Raw genomic sequence first — 22,653 nt, forward strand, 5'->3', positions numbered from 1 at the left:
TTTGAAATAGGGATGTTCATCAATTATCGAAAACCGATAATTGATCGTTAATTTTCCGATTTTCGATTATGGAAATTGTTCAAAATGAACATGCCTAGTTTGAAACCCTTTTTTTTATGTCATTTTAATGACGTCTAACAGGTGTTGCAGAGAACATTTTCTTCTTGTGCCCTCTATTGCAAATAGCTTGTTTATTTGTGTCAAAAAAATAAAGTTTCTCACTATTTCAAACTTTATGCTTGTAATGAGTAGAAAGACTGCAAATAACAAAAGACGTACTATGAATTGGTTTCCCTTTTTTTTTGCCAGCTTGGGGAGGCAAATACTATTACTATTATTAGAAATATTTTCTTTTGCTAAATCATTAGCACTATATAGTTCAAGTAACATTGAACCACTCTTTTCCAAAGAAAACATCTTCAGCCACGAGCTTTTCCTCCATTTCACATCAATATGGACCCCCACTAAAAGCATGCAGAAGATCGTCGTTTGGCCAGCGGCGGTTGGAAGAAGTTTCACTGCAGCTGCCGACCGCTCCTGGAGGAGGAGCCAGGATGGGTCAAACGCGGAGGACAAATTTCACAGCGCCCCCAATAGCATGTGTGCGTGTACTGGCTGCCGTGCACGTTTGAGCATGCGTGGTCTGTTACAGTCTGTGACAAATAAAGACAGGGTTTGTCTGTCCGGTTTCTTCTGTTTCTTTGAATGATTTCGTATGTGGATGTTTTACATTGAAAAGTACATTCTTAAAAAAGTCGATCAGTCCTGTTTTATGTTTCAGAAGTACATTTCAGCGACACAGTGATGCTTTGGTTTCCAATGTGTTCATTTTGCTGTATTTCTATCACAAATATATATGTACAGTATGTATGTGTATATATATATATATATATATAAGAAATCATCACCAAAACCTCCACATACATATAGGATTTGTGCTTCCTGCCACTACAGGTGATTTATTGTATTTTATCTATTTATTTTATTTTAAAAAATGGGGGGCGGGGGGGTATCGAGACATAGGCATCAACAGAATATGATATTTTGGTTTATTTATGTTTAGTGGTGAAATGTCGAAAAGGCACTCGGTGAACTTCACAACAGTACTTACGGCTGAGGGTGTGGTTTCTCTGGGGGAGACCATGAGGCTGGACCTGTAGCTGGAGCGGAACCGAGGGGGCCGGGGCCGGGGCCGGGCCCGGGGCCGGGACCGGGACCGGGGCCGGGGCCGGGACCGAGACCTGGGAGACCCTCCACAGCGGCTCCTGAGGGCCAGAGGCCGGGGAGGTCTTTGGAGAGTCCCCTTTGGTGTGGTTCTCATTGTCTGCTGTGGAGACACAAAGATGAACCATGATCCACAGGTGACAGCGTTGTAAGGTTTTGGCAGGGCAACGTGTGGAATGTTTTGAATGGAGGAAAATGTAATCAAATGTAATCAAAATGTAATCAAATTAGAAATAAACATAAAAAATACATAAGGTAAATAAAGAAAGGGAAAAAAGAAGCGCCAAAGATACAATGAAAATACACCCCTAAGCCTCACTCCCCATGTCTCTAAGGGAACACCCTGAATTTAATTATTACCTCAGTGTTGTTATTATATAATGGGGAATTTAGTAACCCCCACAACTAGGAAACTGACAGCTGTCACTCATTTCCTTGATCTAATCTCACGGCAGAGTCCTTCTGAGGCCGACTTTGCAGCTGGCAATATTTAATTGGTCGCATTCTCGGCACGGATGCATTCGTTATTGAAACACAGACAAACATGCACCCTCCTATCTTTATTTGTGGAGGCTTATTATGAACCAGCATCTCGTCAACATCGCCTTGATGAAAAAACAACGCAGCGGGTAATAACTCTCATGACGGCGGGGAGGGGTGTGCGCGCGCCTTGAATCTCCAGCTATACGCAAACCATAGCTTCATCATGCGTCTCAGCCAGGCTCCTGCACTAGCTGCTGCAAGGAAGTTGAGGCTCACCTCCTCCTCATATCATACCAGTGCTTTTTACTTTTTACTAATTGACAAGTGAATCAATCAATCAATCAATCGCGCTTGGTGCACGAATGCATTCACTTTCGTTCGAGAGCGACGTTTGTTTTGACGCACGGGTAAAGTTGGTGTTTTCTCTCTGTGCCGTCCACACTTTCAGCTCGACGCTGGAGAGCCATTTGCGCTTCTTTGTCGCCGCTAACGGGGCTACTGTGCGCGCATCGCTCGGCCCTTGTGTTCGCGCTGTTGCGATGCTCTGATAACGCCTACATTCCACTGAGTCCGTGTTCGGTCCGTCTGCGCTGCGGTACGGCATCGGAGCCGATACGTTTCCACTCTAATCATTGTGTCAACTCCCACCTACTCCGCTGCGTTGCGTGTCTACTCCGTCCCAGCTCCGACGATCCGGAGCTCTCCGAAAAAGATACGCAAGGCTTCTATTTTTCACGGATGAAGGAGCAAAGCCGCAGCAAGTTTGGCGGAGCCAGGCATGAAATCAACAGGGCAGAGGTGTTTACAGCATTCAATATCAAGCCAGAGGACAAACATGTATGAGGAAAAGTTCATAATTGAAGTGGAAAACCACAAAATAATATATGACACAACACATCCTTTTTACAAGGACGACACCAAGCAAGTCCACCCCTCCTCTGCTTCTCCAGTTGGGAACAATGATCTTCTGCCTGTTTGTTGTTGCATTTATCCCACATACAAATTGTCTCCCTCGATTTTACCGTGAGAACTTGTCGGTCTCGTCACTCTAGCTGTCTGGCGGAGCGGAGCCGTGACGTGCTCTGCACGCAGCCGGTTAGTGTTGGCGCAGCACAGAGCACGGAGCAAAACTGGAGAACAGCTGCAACGCAACGCAAATGCAACCAGTGCAATCCCGGCGTGAGTCTGCGCGCGGCGAAGCGGGTAATCGGCGTGACTCGGCGGGGGTTATGCGATAAGCGCGGCGGAGCCCGTCCTCGTCGTTTGCCTTATCTAGCTTAACATGCGTCTATGTGCAGCTTGCAGCGGACTCACCAGCGTGGGACTGCATGTGCTCCAGCAGGTTGTTGTAGAACTGGAACTGGATGCCACAGGCGCCACAAGTGTAGGGTTCTAAGAAAATCACAAGGCCCACAAGAGGGTTCACTCTGTCAAAGGCATTCTACAAACATGTACATCTGTAGACCTGCCCACCCTGTATATGGCCGATTTTGTACTCGATCTCTAGGCCAAATGCAGCGGCGACAACAAAATGTCTCATTCAAAATATGTGACTTGAGAAAATAATATATGGGCACATTTCATTTTTATCTCTACGGTTTTGGTCGTGAGTCATTTAGGAGACACTTTTCTTAAACGTTTGTTTGACAATTTTTTTTTTGGTCCCACTTGGTCCGTTTGAAAAAAGAAAATGAATGTTTACACTACACTATTGTCTGCCAGCAGCTTTTCCAACAGTCTTGCTCCTCTGAGACAACAGAAACGGCTTAGGAGACTATCAGTCAGCAGTCATAACACAATGAGCCTAATATTGGGGAAGAATTGTCCCTGCAAGAAATGTAAAGAAAATGATTGCAGCGAACAAAGAAAGAGACAAAAATAATGTAACAGAAAATAAGGAAAGAAAGGTGACGTGAAAAAAAGGGGGCGGAATGTAAATTTATGTTTTTGTTTTGAGCAGGTGGCTGTGGTCGGACTTACTCTGTGCTGTGGAGAAGGTGCTCGCCACCAGGGGGCTTGGAGTTCCTGCGGGCAAGACGATAGGAGGAGAGTAAAGACTCCTACGGACACACTGTCCGGAAGTGCAAGCACATTCTATATAGCTCATGCCCCGCCCCTCCCCACCCCCATCCAATCAATGTCTTTTTTATTATACAACAATAAATGCTTTGTGATAACGGTGCTTGCTGTGGATTTCATTATTTGTCATGGAAAATCACACAAGCCATTTTGATCACAGTGGATGGCGATGGTGAGAATTGAGTCGTACCGTCAATTTGTCAAAGTGGTGTATTTCTATATAATTTAGTAACACAAAAACAAGTTGATTGGTGAATATTTCATATATATATATTCATTTTATATGCATCGTATCTGGAATTGTTGGAATATGTTTCTTTTTAAATCCAGAAACAAATGATGCGAGGCAGGTTACACAAACCTCTTCTCCTCATCTATCTGCATTTTCCCAGGCATCAGTAGCAAAACATTGTCTACAGAAATGCCTTCTCTCTGTTTATTGACATTCACGAGTGATATACTCGAACGCAGAGTAGCAGAGCTGAAAATAATTTCCACTGTGGGAGCAGAAATGATACATTCATAGACAGACACACACACACACACACACACACACACACACACACACGCACGCACACACACAGACACACACACACACACACACACACACACACACACACACACACACACAAACACACAGACACACACACACACACACACACACACACACACACACACACACACAAAATAAGAAGTGCCTCACTGCTCACCACTCGAATTCTGCGAGCTGTTCGTGTCAACCAGGCTAGACTGCATCGCACTCTCCATTTTCCGAATGAAAGGACTGTCTATGAACAACGAGAGGGTGGAAACAAAAAAGTGACACGCCCATGGTAAATAACAGATATCATATCAACACCACCATTTATTTTTGTTGAAATATTCAAAATACAAAACTACACTCAACAGTCGAGCTGGAGCTAGATCGGCGACATGCAATTTTGCACTTGATCATGGCGCTAACGGCACTGACAAAGGATTCAAATGTTCATGTTACATGTGAATATGGGGCCTAATTCCTCCTCTTCATTCCATCTTTTTGACCTACTTCTAGGATGTGAGTGTGTGCCACGCTTTAAATAGTTATTTATGGCAGGCCGCTCCTCAGCACAAAGATGATCACGTCCCACAAGATAGCGCAGTCAGGAGAAAACAAAGAGGAGGGGATTGAGCTGAAACAATTTCAAACTAAAGTTGTGGTGTTAATGCAATGGAGAAAAATGATCTCAAAATGATTTGCAGTTGTTTGTCAAACGTTTCCATAACACAGGCTTTTTAATGCAAACTCTGAATGTTGGGAAATCTTGTTCTAGATTTCCATTTGATCTATTATTTTGTTAAAAAAAGACACGTGTGACGAGTTTTGGGTCACACTGGAAAATAATAACGCAATAGACGAAGATGATCTGTGTATGAAGGGGCACATTATGTTCAACATAATAATCCTAATTTCAATGTGGTTTAGGCCCTCAGGCAAAAAAAATCTAAGGAAATTGCAAACCACTCTCAGGGCATTATCCCTGAAAGTGTCCCATTACCCCGTTAAAGTCAATATTCTCCAGCAAGGTTGTCACAGATGAGGGACAGTTAAACAGTAAAGGGACCTGGGCTGAAAATGGACACTCGTACCCAATCTTCTGGGTTCTCTAATGCCCGAATCAGACTAGACGAGATTTCTTTTCGTCTTTCGCGGTGTCACTATGTCAGACTAGGCGATCATTCGGCCATACATGTGTGATGTGTCTTGGCTGGGAGACAGGCCGTTCGTCGTTCCCGACAGTCATGTTCGGGAAACGTGTCGGCCGCGACCAAACCGCGTTAACATCGGGCTGAATTTGTGTCGTCTGAGCCCGGCATAACAATCACCCTAACGACTTGAACCTCTTATATGTCGGCCATATATATACTGTACAATTCAGAGTTTCTCAGTAGTGAACGATTTGTGGAGGAAGATGCCAATTCATTCCTTCTGAAGTGGTGGTGGGGACCGGGTCCCTCTCTGTGCAGCAGCTCACGATTTGAGACCTTGAAGAAAGTTCAAGTCTTAGTTCTCTGACTTTCATGTTCATGTAGGCTTTGGCCGCGATTTCTTCGCGATCAATCTGAGCTCAGAGTTGACCCAATTGTATTTTTCTACGCACATGCCGTCATTTATCATGATGAGATGAGCGGCCAATTACCACCAAAGTATGCGAGGCCTACATGAGCACTGCTAAATTCTATGAATATACCTGAATTTAAAATATGCAACGCAAAATAGGACAAGAATATGTCATCTGTGAAGTTCATAGTTGGCTCGGAGTACAGGAGAAGGATTGGCCGCTCTCTGGGGCTACTTGCAGTGCTTTTCAAAGTGCAAGAGAGGTGTAGAGGGGTGGCGATCACATTTAAATGTGTCACTGTCCAGAGGGGGCGCAGCCAGTCACGTGTGCATTTTGAGGGTCTGTGTTTTTAAATGTTAAAATAAGTGTTAAATGGCTCTATATTCTCACAGCAATCACTGAAATAGAGTGTTTGGTCAGTGACTTGGAACCCCCAAACCCCCCCGCTGTCCTCTATCTCTCTCCTGTAGTCCTGCAGGCGGGGCGGACGTATCTCCGCAACCGCAACTCGTAGAGACCCCTCGGGTGGCGGCGTGGAATTCGGGGTGAAAAGATACATAATAGTCCTTTATTAGGCATCGCAATCTGACCTTCCATTTCCCAGAAAATGTAAAACATTTCTCTGATTGGATAGTGGGAGGTCGACGCCAAATTTGTATCCAATGATGATGATGCTCAGGCACGGCACAATAATGACACATAAACCAAAACTGCATCGTGGCAACGTTTCAGGTTGTGTAACAGGAAGCCTGAAAATTTGGATATAGCGATTTGTAAACATTGCATGAAGATGGTGTTGGCAATAAGTAGATAGATACATAATAGATACATACATACATACACAATACAATACATCCAGTGTACATGACATGTAGAGATACAAAAAAACAATTGCAAGTTAACAGATCGTGTCCTGCAGAGAAAGGGGGATCTAGGCCCATCCAAGTCAATAATGGGGGCATTTTGCAAAGGCTACCAAAAGACTTCCAGGACAGTGCACAACAGAGAGAACACACAGACAATGACTACATTCATTGTCAGAGATCATCTCTTCCTGTATGGTGGACAAGCAGCCATTCAGAGATACAGCATGACGCGCTAGAAGCAGCCGTTCAGAGATACAGCATGACGCGCTAGAAGCAGCCGTTCAGAGATACAGCATGACGCGCTAGAAGCAGCCATTCAGAGATACAGCATGACGCGCTAGAAGCAGCCATTCAGAGATACAGCATGACGCGCTAGAAGCAGCCGTTCAGAGATACAGCATGACGCGCTAGAAGCAGTCATTCAGAGATACAGCATGACGCGCTAGAAGCAGTCATTCAGAGATACAGCATGACGCGCTAGAAGCAGTCATTCAGAGATACAGCATGACGCGCTAGAAGCAGCCGTTCAGAGATACAGCATGACGCGCTAGAAGCAGCCGTTCAGAGATACAGCATGACGCGCTAGAAGCAGCCGTTCAGAGATACAGCATGACGCGCTAGAAGCAGTCATTCAGAGATACAGCATGACGCGCTAGAAGCAGCCATTCAGAGATACAGCATGACGCGCTAGAAGCAGTCATTCAGAGATACAGCATGACGCGCTAGAAGCAGCCATTCAGAGATACAGCATGACGCGCTAGAAGCAGCCATTCAGAGATACAGCATGATGCGCTAGAAGCAGCCATTCAGAGATACAGCATGACGCGCTAGAAGCAGCCATTCAGAGATACAGCATGACGCGCTAGAAGGAAAGTGCTTCTCACAAGCTGCTGTCCCCCAAGCTGCCTGCAATAGAGAGCCGCAGGAACGAGTCCGGAAAACATCGATGCTAACAGTCCTGGTTCTTCACTGTTTTCGACCTATGGGAGTTTTGAATGGGTTTTTTTTCCTCTGAACTTCCCTACAGCTGTGCAGCAGTCTCTGTCACAGGGGACAATTGTTGCCAAGAAACTCATTCTGCAGAAATGGAAGTCCCCCACTCCGCCCTGTTTTCAGTTGCGGTTGGCGGACATGATCTCCGTTATACGAACGGAGAGACTCAGGTTCTTGAGGACCAACTCACCTGGGAGATTTCAAACTATTTGGGACCCGTTTCTGGCCTACCTTGACGAGGTTAGGGGTGATGGGTGACTTGCCCAGCGGGTCTTTCTCCCTCGTGTGGGATCCCACTCATTTATATATGTATATATATATTTACAAGCATAATTTATATATATTTACAGGCTGTATGTAACTGGTGGCACTAGTGTATGTATGTTTTTTCTTTCTTTTCTTTTCTTTGACTGTATGTGAGTTTGTTCGGGGGTTTTTTGGTTTGTTTTTCTGTGTTCTAAAACATTTAAATTGCTAAATAAAATATTTAAAAAAAAAAATAGTGTCTTTTCACAAAGTTGGCTGAATAAATGTGCCACAGTTTGGTCTTGTGGAACACCCTGTAATAACATAAAGACAGTTGACCTATCTCCTATATCACATTCATATATTGTAGATCAATAAACTTTTGTGAACCGTCAGTCACAAGGCTATGCTATTATCACATTGTCTGCCAACCGGATTGTCCCCTCTTGTTGAGGCAGAAGAGAAACATGATGGAGCCCACTGCATCTGCCACGCTCGCCCCGGCAAGGTCCTGCTGTCCTAGATTCAGTCATCGACGCCCTCCAGCCACTCAGTGTCACTGTCAGCCAGTCAAGGCCGAGGAAGACAGCGGTCTAAGAGAGCTAAAAGCTGCCATCTTTGACTGACGAGAGTCACAATATGAAAACGAAAGAGAGCTGTCGCGGATAGCCGCATTCGTTGATACGAGCTATTGCGGGTATTCGCAACTCGGGTGTGGAGGATATTAAAAAGGATTTGTTTGTTTTTTGTGTGAATTTGTCTATTTTCTCAACATACCCAATGGATGCCTTTTGTATGACTCTATGTGCAATTTGAAGGCATGGGAACGCTATCTTAGCTCATTTGCTGGCAGTCTAGGAGATCAAGTAACAGCTCAAAAGCACAGAAATAGATCATATCCAGTATTATCTGAAAGCCACGGGAGGAGGAGTGATAAGGGACGTTAAAAATGCTTACTTTTGTCCGTAACGGTTTGGCTGAGGGCGAATTTGGTGATGTCGATGCTGCCGCGCGGCTGTACCCGAGGTGACTTCATGTCAAAGGAGCGACCTGCATGGAGACAGAGAGCCGCAGAATCACTTGCAAGTGTTAGAAGAACAGCGTTATAACAAAAATATTCAAAATCTTTCAGTTCAGCTCGAGATGCATCCAGGAATAGCAGGTTTTAGACAGAATCAAGTTAATGATGGAAAAATGGTATTTCACACTTGCCCCAACTTGACATCACAATCTGTTTTATTTTGCTTCTCCGGGAATATGAACACAGAAACCATAATAATAATAATAATAAAAATATATAATTAATAATAATAAAACACACACACGTCTCTCTCTCACACACCATCTGGCTCAATTGGGCCACTGCCAGCCCAAAAGTGACCATTTCTGACCAAGTGGCATGTCTGTGAAGTGCATGTTATCTATGTATCTCTTCTAATCTGTTGTGCTTCTTCCATTCAGATTGGACGGATGCCACCTCAATAGTTATTCAGTCAATAGCCGCGTTCGGAATAGTTCACTCATTCACTCCCTCACTATTCCGCATATAGTGTTTATCATATAGTGAACTATATGGGGAATAAATCGTTGAAATTATAATTACGTGCACGTGTGGTTTTGTCAACCATGGTGCTGTCTCCTAATAGCAAGCTTTTGCTGGTCAAGTAGCTCAAAGGCTTGTTAGCTCATGAGCGAATTACTTTCTTCTTCTCCTTCGGTAAAGAAAACCCCATTGCATTGTGGTATACCGGCGAAAATGTAGGGTACATTATTCGCTGTTCACTAGAAATCACTATGCATTGTGGGTATTTTATAGTGGACTAAATAGTGAATCAAATTAACAGTTGAGAATTTGGACACTAAATAGTCCACTATTTCTGTCATAGGGGATTCCGAACACGGCTGTTGTGTGTGAAGGTTACAGTTTGCTCGGGTCGAAAGAGCTGAAGCAATCCCATAGAGACAGTCCTCATGTGTGGGAAGTGAACCACTGAGATGGGAACGCCCACAAAATGTTAAGCAGCTGGCGCGCGAGTGGGGTAAAACCGCCCATATATCTCATGGGCTGACTCACCAAAAGACGGTGCTGCGGCTCTAAACTACATGTTTGGGGGTTCTAGAGCAGAACACAAGACGTCTGCTCAGATGTGCGTTTACTGCGGTGGTTAAATCCCCGATCGTGTCTGCCTGGGCTGGGCTATCAGCTAAATTCTAACTTTGCTGAATGGATAGAACGGGGGAATTTACCCCACCCTGACCCCGCCCCCAGGCTAACCCAGCGTCTATTGTGGGCGTTCCTAGAGCCTGTATGGGCGTTCCCAGACATGCGGACTGTCTCTATACTGTACATTTGTCGGTGATTTCCAAGTAAGGCTCGATCTGCCTTAGAGAGGCTTAACTTCTGAAGGCACTGAAAGTGACTGCAAACACACAGTCAATGCCCACGATAAGAGCTGGCAGCGCCCAGGCTGCATGTTGGCAAAGCACGCAGCTGACAACCCCTCATCCAGTTTCATTAATATTATTGGCAAGAGGGATGAATGGAGACAAAACAACCTTATGAATTTCCACTCAGGCTTTTGTTTTTTTCTCTCTGTTACACAGAAAAGCTTCTATCAATTGGTTATAACAGCTCAACCATGAATACAATAAGTACCTATTTTTAAGAGCTGATACTTTGGAATGTTATTGACATATTATTTTTCTGATATTTCTGTTGTATACCGTACTTTAAAAATGTCCACTTGCGTTCCATTGAGTCTCGTACTTCTTCCCATTTCAGCAACGCAACTCAACTTTCTGAACTAGAGCACAAAATTAAGTTCACTTTCCCATCTCCACCAATTTGATCTATCCACGCCCGCCTCTCATCTGAAACGGTCTTCTTCACCAGCTTTTAATATCCTTGCTTCCATGTTTTGATCTGATCTGCAAGCTACACGATCAAATTCCATGTGATGGACAAAATCATTAACGAACAATTATCAATCAGCAATTAATCATGCCCATCCCTACTGTGACATTTTGGTAGATAGATATACCGTACTGTACTGTGAAATGTCATAATTGTCACATCCCTCAACATAATATGAACATATAGACTATCACTTTTACCATTAGCTCTTCACATAGCTTTCGTGCCCCTTACCCCCTCAATGCCATGTGTCCAATTAAGGTAAGTCTAATGGCACCTGACTGTGACATCCAGGAAAGGTTTTTCCTCAAATCCAAAAGCCAGTTCTCCATAGAGACAGTCCGCATGTCTGGGAACGCCCACAAAATGTTAACCGGCTGGCGCGCGAGTGGGGTAAAACCGCCCATATATCTCATGGGCTGACTCACCAAAAGACGGTGCTGCGGCTCTAAACTACAGGTTTGGGGGTTCTAGAGCAGAACACAAGACGCCTGCTCAGATGTGCGTTTACTGCGGTGGTTAAATCCCCGATCGTGTCTGCCTGGGCTGGGCTATCAGCTAAATTCTAACTTTGCTGAATGGATAGAACGGGGGTTTTTACCCCACCCTGCCCACGCCCCCAGCCAGGCTGAGCCAGCTAAACCAGCGTCTATGACGAGACGTGGCCTCAACCTATAACAAGTTCTCAAAAGCAGATTCTCCATATCCCATCTAGCGTCATGACACTTTTCCCAATCTTAAAATTGTGGCAGAGATACATTAACCTGTGCAAGTTAATTTCTCTGTTTCTTGACTAAGTAAAACAAATTTAATTTCGGTTGTAGAGGCTAAAACTGCAATTTTAACTAGTAGGGATGTTCATGAATCCGAAGATCAGCAAAGCCCCAATAATGTGTTTAATGGAATATTTGTTCCTTCTGAATTTTTTCAATCTTCAGATAAGCTGACTTTTCTCATTGAACTGCTATGAGAGGGGGGGGTTGTGCTTTGAGCTCCAGTCTGCTAACTCAGTCAGTCTGCTAGTGTTGCTGTCTGCCTGCCAATACACACACCGAGGAAAATAGAGAGCTCGAGCAAAAGAGAGAGAGAGAGCTGCTTGTTGGTACATTTTCTATTTGCTCTGGGATCTGTCAAATTATTTTTGATTACCAATTGTGAGACTGATTCTTCGCTTTTCTTGTACAGGCGGTTGGTTGAGCAAATACAAGTAGTAACATCTCCAAACCCCTAATCCCTTGTATTAAGTACAAGCTTTAATACAAAAATCTGGCATTTACCAGACGCAGCCTTTATTCTTTAACAGCTTTAGAAAACACTAAATATTGCTTGATAAAGTTTTTCTTTTCGTAGGGAAATTCTGAATTCAACTTCCAGAGACTTGGGCTTGTTTTTCTTGTCTCACTGGTGAGACCAAAGGGAAAAACAAATAAATAAGTCGCACTACTCGTGAAAATGCAACCCCAAAACGTTCACACCGTGCAAAATAACTATCCTAATATGGAATGAACAGAAAGTGTGTTACGCTTGTAAACAAATGACAAGACATGGATTCTTGGTAGGAGCCATCTCTTTTCTAAATCACTGCAATACATTTTCAGTATTAATTTAGAATATCCGGAGATTGATAAAGTACAGCTATTCAAAGACTGAACACAGCGACACTTTTTCCACTGACAGTGGAAAAATGTGTAGGACTTTGGACTGCAGCACTGGAAAAGCTTGCACTTTCCCCACTGTGAATCAGCAGCTTTGGCCCGATAGGGAGAATTAACCTTTTTTTTCTATATAATCATCCCTCTATTAGATTTGTGCCAAATGACCAAATTAAAACCCATTCAATGATCATCAAAACCTGTGAAGGTGCATTAAGCAAACTCATGCCATCAATTGTAATGTCTTTTGCAGACATTTCATTCCTAACAAAAATGTGAAATGGAACTTTGGGTTGTTTGAATAAATGTGTTAAAACATGACGATCAAGTGGTCACGTGATCACTGGCAGCTCACCCATTGGTGTGTGAAGAGCAACATGCTCCTGGTACGGGTTGAAATACTTGTACTGCTTCCCGCAGAACTCGCACACGTAGGTCCCCGTTTCTGAAGAAAGGACAACACAAAAGCAAGCAAGCACAACCCTTTGTTTTCATTTTAAAACGGTTAATTTGATATCAGTTAAGCAAAGACCTCATTTGTTGGATGATTTGAGCAAATTGTGCATAACTGACAAGTCAAGTCAAGTTAAGTTATTCTTTATTTATCCCCATGGGGAAATTCATCCTCTGCATTTGACCCATCCTCTACTAGGAGTCTTCCTTGAACTAGGAGCAGTGGGCAGCCGCAGTGCAGCGCCCGGGGACCAAGTCCAGTTTCTCCATTGCCTTGGTCAGGGGCACTGACAGGAGTGTTAACCCTAACATACATGTCTTTAGGTGGTGGGAGGAAATCGGAGCACCCGGAGAAAAACCCACACAAACACGGGGAGGACATGCAAACTCCACACAGAAAGGACCTGGGACGGACCGGGGTTCGAACCCGGGACCTTCTTGCTGTGAGGCAACAGTGCTGCTAACCACTGAGCCACCGTGCCGTCCCCCGCCAATAGACAAGCCAATAGACTCTCATTATCCTAATCTCAACTAACCAAATGGGCGGAATGAACAAAGTATGCAACATGTGACATATTATTTTCGACAAGCTGTACTGCTCATACATGCAATTACACGGTCCAACTGCTAATTACACTTCACAGGGTGCATCATTTGGAATACATGTGTATGGAGAAGTCATACAGTGTGTTAGAAAATATTCAACCCCCTTGACTTTTTCTGATTTTGTAGCCTAGATACTCAACCCTGAGTGAATCCGTCGTAGAGTCACCTATACCCACAGTATGGCAACAATGAGTACAACCTCTTCAAGTCTTCTATCAGCTTGGCACATCTGGATTTTGCCATTAGACAAATTAGCTGTAGCTATAAATGCTGTTATGCATTGGGTTGAGCAATAGAGAGGCAAAGTGACCGCCTACTTCCTGCTTCAGCACTGTACCAGAGATTTTCATCCGCCATTTATTTATTTATTTTCCCATAGACATTTCGCAAAATGCTTATAAAAATAGTTTTACTTCGTCAAACCAAACGGTTCAGATATATTTAGAAACAGGAGAGACCAGATAACATTTCACTCGCACCAAAATGTAAAAGAATTGCGGATTTAAAGAAAATATTCTTTTGATGTAGTTTTTTTAAGTTTTGGTCAGAGTGAAATGTTATGTGGTCTCTCCTGTTTCTATATATAGCGGAACCATTTGGTTTGAACAAGTAAAACAATTTTTATAAGCATTTTACGAAATGTCTATGGGAAAATAAATGGCGGATGAAAATCTCTGGTACAGTGCTGAAGCAGGAAGTAGGCGGTCACTTTGCCTCTCAATTGTACCATTCTCTATATGCTTATGCAATCGTCCCTATCAAATTAACATTAAATGAAATGAATGGAATGTGATTCAAGTCTGGGCTTTGGCTAGACCACTCAAAGGGACACTCAGACTCTTGTTGTGAAGCCGTTGCAGTGTTGAGTTTAACTGTATATTTAGGCTCATTGTTGTGATAGAACATGGATCGTCACGTCATTCCAAATCATGTCCAAACAGCTGAAACGGCTCCCGTCAAGTTGCAGAGACATCCGAAGGACATTCAAAGGAATTTGTGTATGCACCATAACACGATCTGGAGTGCCAGTGCAAACTCCAAACATTTTGAATGAATCTGTGAAAATAAACTAAATAGTGAGTCAAGGAGGTTGAATATTTTCTTGAGTCTTAATCAACCCTTGTGCCCGAGCAGAAAACACCACCCACTTTTAATATTAGAGGACATTAAGTGAGAGGGTGCATTTCATAATTTATAATAGTATCGTTCCATTTTCATTTGATTAGTAACTTCAGCCCTCATCATAGGCACCAACAAAAAAACACATGGGTCAAATTTCATACCGTTTGAACTAACGATGCAAAACATTTGCATAATACCAATTTTAAAAAGGGACACTTTTAAGTTCCACACTCCACTAAAACAAGAATATCAAACAGTCTTACTTGGTCCAATTTTCTGATAGGGTTCAATTGGCTCGTCCTCTTTAAGGTCATCGCCACCAGATATCATTACCTGCTCATACGGATCTAAGAAAGATAGGAAGGTATAGAAAGGAGTAATTAGTTCCTTACTGAATCCTTATATTTGCGCCATTGTTGAATTTAGAAAAGCTGAAAGAACATGGAGGCTAGTTGGTTACCGTCGACTGCGTGCAGGTCCCGGTGCTCCTGGAAACAGCTGTAGTACTTGTACTTCTTGCCACAGATGTCACACGAGTAACGGAAGCTACCTATAGACACACAAGAGTGAGAGCACGCACACACACACACACACAAACACACACACACACAAGCACACACACACACACACACACGCACGCACACACACGCAATATGCAAAATGCAAGATTACTGATGACTCTACTAGACAGTTTACTATAGAGAGAGACGTGGGTGCATCGTATGCACCAATAAGAATACATTTTTAATATTACTTGGAGCTCCGTGAACTGTCCCTTGAGTGATCTTACTCTGCAGTTAACATTTAAAACCTGCTTGATAGTCGATTTTTTTTTTCTTTTACCCTTGACAAGCTAAGCATGCCAAAATATACAGTACGTGCCCTTTAAGCAGTGCGGTCGGTGCATAGCAGCACACGGGGAACACAGGAGCTTTAAGCAGTGCGGTCGGTGCATAGCAGCACACAGGGAACACAGGAGCTGCACTACTTTTCCTGCAGGTAACTATGAAATGGTAATAAGGTCAGTATTAAGAGGTCACTATTGGCCTTTCATGCCCAGAGGTGTTTAAAAGCCGCTCACTCTGGATTCTCCCGGGAAGAAGGGGTGGAGAAGGCAGACGATTGTATGTGGATTATTTCAGCCATTCTACATTTTGAAAAATATGTACCATATTAGATAAGATGAATAGGATAATACTGTGCTAAAATATAGAGGTTAAAGGATGGCTTTCCTGTGGGGAATATGAATATATATGAAATCTCACGCCCCTAAGGTTTTCGAATCCGTTGAAATTTTTGAAATTGGTTGTTTACAGCCAGAGCTATCAACCATCTCTCACATTATTTCCATGACGCTCTGACGCAAAACGCGTCGGGGCGACAAGTCCAGCCTTGCGGAAGTCGAGCACCTATGAACTACACTACTTGTGGGCCTGTGGGCCATGTGGGCCATGGTCCCGCCTCTAGAGGTCCTCCACGCCCCTTCAGAGGTCTTGAAGAAAAACAAAAGGCAGCCATCTTTTTCGACCGCCTAGCCTACGGTAGCTAATATTAGCTTCCCATAGCTCCTTGCAAAGAGACCATATCTCGGGAACGGAAGCACAGACAGACACGGGACTGGCGGCATTGGAAAGCTCGTCAAATTTTACATCTAGTAGTAGGTGCGTTGAAGTAACGAAATCAACGCTGAGCAATGTACCCGTTTTTACACATTTTTACATTAAATAGTTACAACATCAGATGCGCGTAACTCCTTGGAAAATGCCTTAAAATGCATGAAATTTTTTTTATGAAGACATCTCCCGACATATATACTTCGGTTTAAATTTGGTGCAATTTTATTTTTGATTTTTTCTTCTTCTCATAATGTTTTTATGTCGAAGCCTTCTTCTTCTTTGAGTTTTATGGCGGTTGGCAATCATATATGTGCATTACCGCCACCTACTGGAGTTTGATATCAGCCAAATGCCTGAGGGGTGGGCGTGGAATCTAAGGCCATGCGAGCCCAGTGCATTGTGGGAACTGTAGGATTTCGGCTCCCCGCACCCGCCCCTCCCCCCCACCAGCACCCCCCCCCCCCACACACACACACAGAGTGGATTTTGGTTGATATCTCTGGCTGTAAACAACCAATTTCAAAAATTTCAACGGATTCGAAAACCTTAGGGGCGTGAGATTTAATATATATTCATATTCCCCACGGGAAAGCCATCCTTTAAGATTAGATAGTGCAAAGACACACAGACAGACGGGTAGGCAGAGAGTTAGGCTCAGACATGTAGGCAGAGAGTCAGGCTAAATAAGAAAGAAAGACCAGCAAAGGATAAATATAGTTGTTATGACTAATACAATAGTCTAAAATACTAATGACAATAAGCATCATCATCATACTATAAAGCAAGGACTCTCTGTCTGTCTGTCTGTCTGTCTGTCTGCCTGTCTGTCTGTCTGTCTGCCTGCCTGCCTGTCTGTCTGTCTGTCTGTCTGCCTGTCTGTCTGTCTGTCTGTCTGTCTGCCTGTCTGTCTGTCTGTCTGTCTGCCTGCTTCGCATAACTTGAGAACGGTTCGCCCGATCGACGTCACGCTTACCGGGTTGGGTTGCTGGTGACCCAACGACGTGCAGCGTGGGACTTGGTGCAATTTGGACACGCAACACGTTCGATATTACGGTAATAAACTTTGAATAACCAAGCGAACATCACTGTGCAGCAGCGGGGCGGACGGGCACTGCACGTTATAATAATAATAATAATAATAATAATAATAATAATAATAATAATAATAATAATAATATAGACTTATTTGACATGACAGATATTTCACAGTGACATTTACAGATGATCAGATGACAGTGCTGGAAGTTAGTGTATAGTTAACTTTATTCAAATAGTCTGAAATGTTGCCAACATTTTGGGGCTTTCGGATTCTGTCCAGATCCCCTTTTCAGCGATATATATAAAAAATTAATTTGCTGTCATTTGGGTTCTGTTTGCCAAAAATTGGGTTTTTAAAATTGTGAAATAAGTAGACATGAGCTATGATGAAGTTATTACATATTTAAATTGTTACTGAATTCTTAAAAAAAAATTGCTAACAACAACCATGGTGTGTGGATGTTGCATTATCTTTGCGTATGGCAGGCATATTTCCACCCCATTGTTTTTCCAGGAAGTAGCAGTGGACATAGTCAAATGAAATCATTACACCCTTGTTTATGTTCATGTTGGACTGAAAGCCGGCAGCAGAGCACAATCCCTTATGTGGGCAGAAAAATGATGCCATGCCTGAGAAGACAATGAGTGAATGAGCATGTTGGTAATGACAATCATGCAAAAGTATTTGTTATTGCCATTTTAATTTTGGTGTAGAAATGGCATGAGACAGTAGCCTGGCTCCAGACCTTCCAAGTCCCGCGGACTGAGGAGATGAGTTTTAGAGTTGACAATTCACTCTGAATATCAGGCCCGTAAGAAAGTGCAAATCCCAACTCTCTACGACAGGGGTGTGGCCAACCTGAGGCTCGCGCGAGTAGGGATGCAACGATAACCCGGGTTTTTAATGATAACCGTGATCAAATTCCTTACGATAACAGCCCTTCACTAAGAGGATTCTGGGCCAAAATATTTGACTGGTATTCTAAAGCCTACAAAATAACCCTACAACCGGAGGCAGAACTCGCCATCTTCGGCTGCTCGGAGTCCTCACTGAACTCCCCTACGGCTGTGCAACAATCTCTGACGCTGGGGACAACTGTCGCCAAAAGACTCATTCTGAAGGAATGGAAGTCCTCCTCTTCCCCTTCTTTTCAGGTGTGGCTGATGGACATGATCTCTGTTGTGCAGATGGAGAAACTCAGGTCCCTGAGAACCAACACGCTTGGGAGGTTCTCAACTATCTGGGACCGTGTTTTTGGCCGACTTCGACGAGGTTAAGAATGACCAGTAACTGAGGTTAGGGGTGACGGTTGGCTCGCCCAGCTGGTATCTCATGGACCCTTTGCGCGGGACCCCATGCACTTTTTTATATATAGATATATATATATATATATATATATATATATATATATATATATATATATATATATATATATATATATATATATATATATAAGCACATATAACATTATGCGGCTGATAGCGCCATGTTGCAATGTTGATGTATGTTTTTTCTTTTTTCTTTCCTTTCCTGTGTCTGAGCCTGTTTGTCTTGTTTGTACTGTATATTGTTCTTTAAAAATTTTAAATAAAAAATAAAAATAAAAAATCCTTACGATAACCGTACCATTTCAAATGTTCATGATCATTAAAACCGTACGTGGTACCGTCATTACCATGGTACCATGATTACAGTGCTTTGAAAAACATGGTAAATACTGTCCATCATCAACCAAAGTTGGCAACCGTCTCCCAGATGCAAACGTGCAGCCTTGGAGAAATGATTTCAGTGAGTGCATCAATCCTTTTTGGGTTTTGAGTTTTCAATATAAAACTTGGTGAAATGATTTCTGTGAGTGTATTAGTACTTTTTGAACATTTTCAGCACATTTGAACAATACCGTGATAATACTGATAACCGTGATCATTTTGGTCACTATAATGGTGATATTTTCAATTCATATTGTTCCATAGAGACAGTCCGCATGTCTGGGAACGCCCATACAGGCTCTAGGAACGCCCACAATAGACGCTGGGTTAGCCTGGGGGCGGGGTCAGGGTGGGGTAAATTCCCCCGTTCTATCCATTCAGCAAAGTTAGAATTTAGCTGATAGCCCAGCCCAGGCAGACACGATCGAGGATTTAACCACAGCAGTAAACGCACATCTGAGCAGATGTCTTGTGTTCTGCTCTAGAACCCCCAAACATGTAGTTTAGAGCCGCAGCACCGTCTTTTGGTGAGTCAGCCCATGAGATATATGGGCGGTTTTACCCCACTCGCGCGCCAGCTGTTTAACATTTTGTGGGCGTTCCCAGACATGCCGACTGTCTCTATCTCTAGAGCTCAACAGTCACCGCCCACTTTTTCTGAGCTCTCGCTCCATCAGAGAGTTCCCCATTCATTTTCTCCAGAGACATTTAGAAAAATCCTTATATAAAAGAGTTTTAAGCCTGGAACCAAGTCAAACAACAACAAGTGAAAAACTTTTTTCCACCCACGCTTTTTAATTTTGTTTTTGCTCCAAGTCAAGTGAAATGTTTTATGGTCGCTCACGATGCAGTAGGTGGCTGCTTGGCTTGGTCCCAGGCTTAAAACTCTATATATAAGGATTTATCAACACATCTATGGAGGAAATGAGGGGGAATTCTCTGATGCCTGAGGGAAAGTTATGGAGCCAGAACAGTCTCATAATCAATGAACGCTCGCAGGGTTTTTTCACGAATGCACATGCTTTGTTTCGCAGTTGTATTTCGGACTCACTAATGCACACAATCTGTTGCGCAAATGCGCACGCTCTGGTTCACAAATGTAATTTTTATGCAAACTTGTCATATAAATTCGGAAATGCACACGCTCTGCTTCACAAATATAATTTGTATGCAAACTTGTAATATAAATTCGGAAATGCACACGCTCTGCTTCACAAATGTAATTTTTATGCAAACTTGTAATATAAATTCGGAAATGCACACGCTCTGCTTCACAAATATTACTTTGAGGCACACTTGTAATATAAATTCACAGATCATGCGAATTGCTGAATGTGCATTTACAAACTGCTTCTCATTTGTGAACCTCTTTCTACATTTGTGAGAGAAATCTGTGTGGTGAATTTTGAGACTCCCCTGACGTCGCAGGTCAACGAACGTCACCATTGGCTGATAAAGCTGTCAATCAAATGTATGATTCTGATTGACAGATCCATCAGCCAATCAGGTGTGTTTGCATTCAGCCAATCATATGGCTCCTTACATTTTCTCCACACTTTCAAACCAATCGCAGAGCTACTGTTATGTGCGCATGCGCAGTGTTCAAACAAGACGCGCTAGACTACAATGGCGGACAGAAGAGACAGCATGGAGAGACTTAATCAACCTCAACCTGTGAGGAACACATTTATCTGATTATCCCCTCTAGGATCCCTCTAGTCATACCTTCCCCACGGTATTAGCTGTTTGTTTCCCCCGAGTGCCCAGGTCGCTTGCAGCCAGACTGCAAGCAAATTTATATTACAAGTGTGCCTCAAAATAACATTTGTGAAGCAGAGCGTGTGCATTTCCGAATTTATATTACAAGTTTGCATAAAAATTATATTTGTGAAGCAGAGCGTGTGCATTTCTGAGGAGAAAGTGGCCGGTCACTGTTTAATTCTATTCGCATCAGATTGTGTGTGTGTGTGAGCGGCTGCTTCTGGGACGCGGGTCGGGGTCTTAATCGGCCTCGGCTGGGTCTACTGGGCGAGGGTGTATGATGTTGACAGACCCGAAACACCTTACGACCCCAGATAACATCACTGATGACGCGTGTACGTGTGTACGTGTGTGTGTGTGTGTGTGTTGTGTACTGTATGTGTTTTTAACACACTGCCTGTTACTGCCACTGCTTCAGGGTGAGAGAGAGCCAACCACTTCAAACCAATCATAGAGAGAGAGAGAGGAAGGCAGCTAACCTTCATCAATCACTTTGGAAATGGGAAAAAAAAGATTGTGATTTCACTGTTGAGTGTTTTGACATTTTCTTTTAAGGCAAGTTCGCTCTAAAAAAAGGCAGGGAAATGCCAAAGTACACACGAACACAGGAACAGGAATTTACGGAAAAAAAGCACAAATTAAACGCCTTGAAAAGTCAAGTAGAAAAGCAGACTTGGTTGTTCCGAAAATTTGCCAAAGCTCTCAGAGACAGTGACGCTTGCATCATATCAAGTGGCATGGTACATTGCTTGTGGTAAAAAAAAAAAGCCAGGTTATGGTTATGGTTATGGTTATGGTTATGGTTAGGGTTAGGGTTAAATAGCAAAAAAAGTTAAATGTGACTTCTGGTTGAAATGTAGATTGTATGTAGAGAGTAGACGGTTTCACCTACTTCTAAATGGAGAATATGTTTGATTAAAAAGCGGGCGTTGTCAGCCCTCGTCTGGTCTTTTGCTTGTGGAAGAAGAGAGGAACAGGCAGAGGCAGCAAAATAAGGAGAAACTGCACTAAATGGGTGATGATATACAGTCAGCGACAGGCTCAAGGAGGGGGTTTCCCCAAGGCCACGTTGTCGTGAAAATATGAAGTGTATTGGAAATGATCAGATGAGACGAAGTAAATGAATAAAGAGAAGAACGTTTTGTGCGTGCCCTCTCTTCTCGTGCACTGCTTTCCTTAACCAGCTGACCAGCCAATCAGAGGGCTTTCTCTCACCGACTGCTCGATGCCGAATCGAACATGTCGCCGCCGCCGAGACCGACCAGAGCCGACGAGACCGACCAGAGCCGACGAGACCGACCAGACGCGACGAGACCGACCAGACCCGACAAGGCCGACCAGACCCGACAAGACCGACCAGACCCGACAAGACCGACCAGACCCGACAAGGCCGACCAGACCCGACAAGACCGACCAGACCCGACAAGACCGACCAGACCCGACAAGGCCGACCAGAGCCAACGGTGCGAGGCACAGCGCAAAAACCTAGGGCGACAGAGGCTCCCCGACAGCCCAGACATTGCTGACGGCTGACAGCCCAGACATTGCTGACAGCCCAGACATTGCTGACGGCTGACAGTGTCAGGGGCTCACTACTAACTGGTAGCAAAAGAAAACAGCCTCGTTGTGCCTGTCATGATCTTGCATACCATTATGGAAATGATAAGTAAATATTATTCGGGCAACATAATATGATTTGTCAGGGAGGGCCGTGCAAATTGAGATTAGGCTCCAATTCAATAACTCTTCACAACACAAACTCCTCCAAATGAGCGTAGTTTATTTCAA

General features: G+C 43.5%; 1 protein-coding gene across 1 annotated transcript in view; it reads right to left on the minus strand.

The window, feature by feature from the left end:
- znf618 (zinc finger protein 618) overlaps window positions 1-22,653 on the minus strand; it is a gene marked incomplete at its 5' end in the record, with an annotated part of 30,941 nt that overhangs the window by 2,166 nt on the left and 6,122 nt on the right. The window contains 8 exons of the mRNA XM_083657388.1: window positions 1,112-1,327; window positions 3,022-3,099; window positions 3,688-3,732; window positions 4,497-4,574; window positions 8,951-9,043; window positions 12,915-13,004; window positions 15,004-15,087; window positions 15,201-15,290. Coding sequence (XP_083513514.1) covers window positions 1,112-1,327; window positions 3,022-3,099; window positions 3,688-3,732; window positions 4,497-4,574; window positions 8,951-9,043; window positions 12,915-13,004; window positions 15,004-15,087; window positions 15,201-15,290 — 774 coding nt within the window. The remainder of the gene's footprint in view (window positions 1-1,111; window positions 1,328-3,021; window positions 3,100-3,687; window positions 3,733-4,496; window positions 4,575-8,950; window positions 9,044-12,914; window positions 13,005-15,003; window positions 15,088-15,200; window positions 15,291-22,653) is intronic.

The sequence above is a fragment of the Poromitra crassiceps genome, assembly GCF_964638095.1.
Source record: "Poromitra crassiceps genome assembly, chromosome: 21".
NCBI lineage: Eukaryota > Metazoa > Chordata > Actinopteri > Beryciformes > Melamphaidae > Poromitra > Poromitra crassiceps.